The following is a 4,610-nucleotide window of genomic DNA, read 5'->3' as shown; positions in this document are numbered from 1 at the left end:
GGGAAGACGCTCCTAGCTCCCGCGACTTCCCTGTTTCGTGTGCTGCTCGTATCATTCGATGCCGACCGAGCAGTCCGGGACGAAACTAGGGAGGGGGGGGGGCGCTCGCATGCTGTATCCCCCCCACCCTAAGGAAAGAGGGATTCAGAACCCCCGCGATTTACGCCATTGCTAAAAGCGGTAGGGAATCAATTGCGGATGACCCCCGTTCAGGGCGACCTGCCAAAACGTCTTCACAGGAAATATGTCGTAATGTGGAGGTCATGATTTTGGAAGATCGTAGGCGTGAAGATTTCAGTAGGCATGGTTTACAGTACCGTGCATGATGTTTTGATGATGTCAAAGGCTACTTCCTGATGAGTGCCACGAACGCTGACATCGGAGCAGAAAGCATGCGGCCAGCAGTATAGCCTGGAGAACTAAGACATGCCTAGAAAAAAATGCAGGAGGCTTCTATTGTCGAACTGTTACGGCTGATGAAAGATGTGCCCACCCCAAGTTATGGTGCACAAACAGGGGTTTATGCTATAGAAGTGCAACAGATAGTTACAGGAGGCGTTTTATTAATAAAATTCGTGCCACACAATTAAGACGATGACCGCAGAATGGATAAATGACGGAATTACGTGAGCAGTGAAAGCGAAGCGTCGTGAGGCAACTGTATTTCTGCTTCATGAAATTACACAAAATCATATGGCTCTGAAATTACAAGCTGATACGTGTGACAAATCACAAGTTGATGCATGGAGGTTCACCATTTACCCTGCTCTTCAGACCTGGGTCCCAGGGATTACTTTCTCTTTCATAACCAGAAGAAATTTCGGAGCGGGCAATGATTTCCAGACGATATTGCCCTCAAGGAGTCTGTAACAGGCTCCCTGAAGCAACAAAAAGACTGCTTCGATTGTGATGGCAACCACAATGGCGAAGTGGAATTATTGTATTGATGTCAAGAGGATTACTTTGATAAGCAGTAGGCTGCAATTTTCCCCGAAAATTTTCCCCAGGGCTGTAAACTGCACCTCTTAATTTAACTGAGGTCACCATTGTCTTTTACACCTGCTCTAGTTACCCTTGTGGTATGTGTCTCAAGTATTGCGTGATTTGGGCCACTAATGATTTATTTAGACCTAAATGTTGCGGCGCGCGTTGTGGGAATCTGAATGGTGCCTCTTTAAGGCACACCAGTGTGTCGGCATACGTTTTTTGTTCATATCGGCCCCCTGCGATCAAACTGCTACGGTGACTATGCCCTTGTGCTCAGCACCGGAACGCCTTAGCCTCCGAACACCGCGTAGTGCGAGACAAAGCTGTTGATGGGGAGTTACCTGCCTTGAGCACCAACCTGTGAGGAATACAATGTGCTTGCAATATGCATAGAAAAAATAAAACGAAAACCGCAAAAGATCTAAAGTGCCTTATTCTAGCCTTTTTTTTACCGTCGTGGCCTGATTGCAGTATAGTAAATTGAAGGTGCCAAAAAGGAATTGCACATTTAGGCGCAAGAAAGTATGTTTGAAAAGTCTGCACTGCTGCGTTTCCTTATTCCTAATGAACTTTTCTCTTGTGGCCGTACAAATGACTAACCATGGCTAGCTTTATTATGGCTATGCACTATGTACAGAGTGAACAATGATGTGAACCGAGGTCATGATCGGTCATTGACTGCGGATGCATTGCACTGCGGCGGTTCTCACTGTCGTGCGAAGGTCACTCCGAAGTAAGGCTACCATACCGCGCATTTCCTTGCAGGATTCATGGGAGAGTTTACGGGACAGTTGAAAGCTGTTGAGAATTTAGCAAAATTCATCAGCGGGATGTTAATGCGAAGTCTGCCCGGAATCCTTTCGTATTTCACCTTGCGTGCGGATGACTCCTTACTCGGATTGTCGCACAGGCCGAGCGCGTACGATATGAAGAACATCTTGTGCATGTCCACTTCACCGATGTCCACAGGAAGCTTCTGTTTCTCAAGCGTGGTGCCCTGCGACGTGAGAGCCTTGAGGTAAATGTCGTGTAGTGGTGCAAGTATTGCACTGTCCGCGATATTTTCGTCTAGCTTGATGCGAGCATCGAAACTGTCCCCAACTAGTTCCCGTAGCTCGATGTAGTACTGGTCTTGGAAACACAGCTGCATCTGAGAGAATTTGCTTAGTTCATCTGTGTTCCACCAAGTTGACACGGCCGAGTTGTGGTCTACAGTGGCGCCACGGCGGTCTACTGCAGAGAACATGCCACGAAGCACGTTAGGGAGCAGGAGGGGATACAACACGGGGTCGATGTTCTTGCTAATGTCATTCACAAAGGCGATGTTTCCATGAGGCACAAACAGCACGTTTCGCCCGAAGAAGTACTCGTAGCCGGGGGACAGTGTCGAGTGATCGTATCTTGCGTCCAAGTCGTCCTTTGGCGGTTTGGTCTCCCAGTAGATGCTCATGGTGGCTGCCTGGACTTCTCGAAAACTTTCCAAGAGGTGAGTTGGGTCCAGAGGCTGGGCGTTGAAATTGTAGTAGTTTGCCACTGTGTTTATGTCGTCGCTGCTTCCCAGGAAAACTAGGCGCATGCTCTCCAGTTTGTCGACGCCTATTCCTATCGCAGCGCGATCCAGCCACGATGACTCTGAAAGCAGCCTGTCTGCCATGCTGCTTTTGATTTCAGCTTCCACGTTGGACATGCTGTAGTCATAGTGCTTGAGCAGCAGGGTTGAGTTATCTTTGCTAAAAGTCATCCTCGTAAAGAATCGCATTCCTTGTTTGTAAACCCTCTCTAAAAGATGCATACATGCTTGCAGTCGTTCGGGCACGAACTCTTGGTAGTTGTCATGGCTCATTCGGAGAAGCTGACCGGCAGGCTTGGCCAAAAGCGGGGAAACTTGGACCACTAGCCGATACCCAATGTAATTCAGCAGCGTTACAGTCTCCGTCTCGTTAACAATCGACGCCATTTTGAGAAGGTAATCCTGGTGCATGACGGCTACTGGCTTCTCGTTGTCAAACACCTTGATGTCTTGAAAGATTATGTTCAAGTATTCTTTCCAGTTCCACTTTCCCCTGCGGTCTAGGTGCCCGACAGGCTTGATTCTGTCTTGAAATTCCGTGAATTTAGGAACGGGCATGGCAGCAGCCAGTTTCTGCTCCAGCGCTACTATTGCTTCTGCTTGCTCGCTCATGTCATGCTTCGTTTCGAAGAGCGACAGTGCCATATCTACTCGGTTCGTGTAGTTTTCCACAGACTCTGACAGAAAAGCCAGTTGATGTCTTTCAAGCGTGGAGCTGGGTTTGTCCAAATGCACAGTGTAGCCTCGGTCGTCCTCGAATGGTTTCTTTAGGTACACTCGCGCAAAAGAAAACACACCCAAGTCTCGATCGACAAAGGCGCAAATGGTGACCATGCTGACTCCTCGGGGTGCCTTTCTGTAGGGCCAGCCTCCCAAGTTGTACTCTTCAAGGAGGCTTCTCAGCGCCGTGAAGTTCTTGTCTGGCTTCTCCTCGGACTGGCACTTTGAAAGAAGAGAAATGGCTTGGTGCACGAACACACCCGGATACTTGTGGTATTTGTCTTCGTTTTGCTTTAGATAGGCGCGGAAAAACTTCTCCACGTCCAGCATCAGCATGCCCACGGTGCGCTCCATGTACGGTCTGTCCCTGATGGCCAGGCCCTTTGAAAACCACTTGGAGGAGCAGACGTAGGAGTAGAAGTCCACACAGGGATTCACACTGCTGTTCAGCTTCCCGCGTAAGTAGCGCTCCATCCAGAGACAGGTCTCTGTCGTGCAAGTCGTGTCGGTGTCCGGCAACCTCACCTGGTGCTTGAGCAGGTGACTGGACGGGTGCGCAGCGTCTTCGCTGTCGTCCTGACCGGCGGCCGTGGCGTTGTAGATGAACAGAGACATCGGACGGTTGAAGAGATCCAGGATGGTGCTTCTGTTCTGCAGCTTGTACGTTGACACGGCTACACCAACCAGCACCATAACCATGCCCACTGCACAAACGACTATGTATGGCAGGCGGCGATGGCTAGTGTGGATGGTACGCGATCGCGTGCGCGTGCGTACTACGCAGCATTTCGTCTCTGGCGAAGTACTGCGTACCCCAACTTCTTGGTACAGGGCTCTGGGGCTCGGCTCCATCGCCGGGAGGTTAAGCCTAGCGCGCGCCTGCCTTTCTCTTCCTCGTCTTAACGTTTGTGCATCAGCGCTCGTGCTGCCGTGAACAAATTCCAAGCTGGCGTTGTCCACAACACAAAGGGCCCCGAAGACGTTTGCGAAAACAGCTTTTGTAAGACAGCCGTTATCTATTCATGTTCTTCAAGCTATTGCGAACGGTAATCCTTTCGCGACCCTTGATTTTTCTATTTTGGCCGCAGATTTTGTTTTCCTCTGTGTTTTAGTGTGAAAGCACTATTTCAATAGCAAAGCTGAAAAAACCCGAGGTATGTGACAGAGCGCCTGCGGCGAAGGCCTTGGGCAGCTGCTGAGTGAATGCGCGGAAGTTTGCCGCGTCAATGGCAGCGCCGCAACACACAGTCTAGCGAGAGGAGCAAGCATGTTTTTGGTGCTCTCGTGCTGCTTTTCCACGCCACTTTTGTGTGCTTATTGGCATGAGTCTCCG

The 4,610-nt window shown here is 49.9% G+C and overlaps 1 protein-coding gene across 1 annotated transcript; it reads right to left on the bottom strand.

Moving 5' to 3' along the window:
• Positions 1 to 1,575: 1,575 nt before the first annotated feature.
• On the bottom strand, positions 1,576 to 4,143 carry LOC144136225 (neprilysin-1-like). Its single transcript, XM_077668363.1, has one exon. It carries the CDS (start codon positions 4,127 to 4,129, stop codon positions 1,727 to 1,729), a length of 2,403 nt encoding a protein of 800 aa, XP_077524489.1. The 5' UTR covers positions 4,130 to 4,143; the 3' UTR covers positions 1,576 to 1,726.
• Positions 4,144 to 4,610: the final 467 nt, after the last annotated feature.

This window comes from Amblyomma americanum, chromosome 1, assembly GCF_052857255.1.
Source record: "Amblyomma americanum isolate KBUSLIRL-KWMA chromosome 1, ASM5285725v1, whole genome shotgun sequence".
Taxonomy (NCBI): domain Eukaryota; kingdom Metazoa; phylum Arthropoda; class Arachnida; order Ixodida; family Ixodidae; genus Amblyomma; species Amblyomma americanum.
This window is presented reverse-complemented; position numbering and strand designations above follow the sequence as displayed.

Bases quoted from the DNA above. Each gene is read 5' to 3' on its own strand.
- LOC144136225 (XM_077668363.1), bottom strand. From the start codon at position 4,129: ATGGAGCCGAGCCCCAGAGCCCTGTACCAAGAAGTTGGGGTACGCAGT.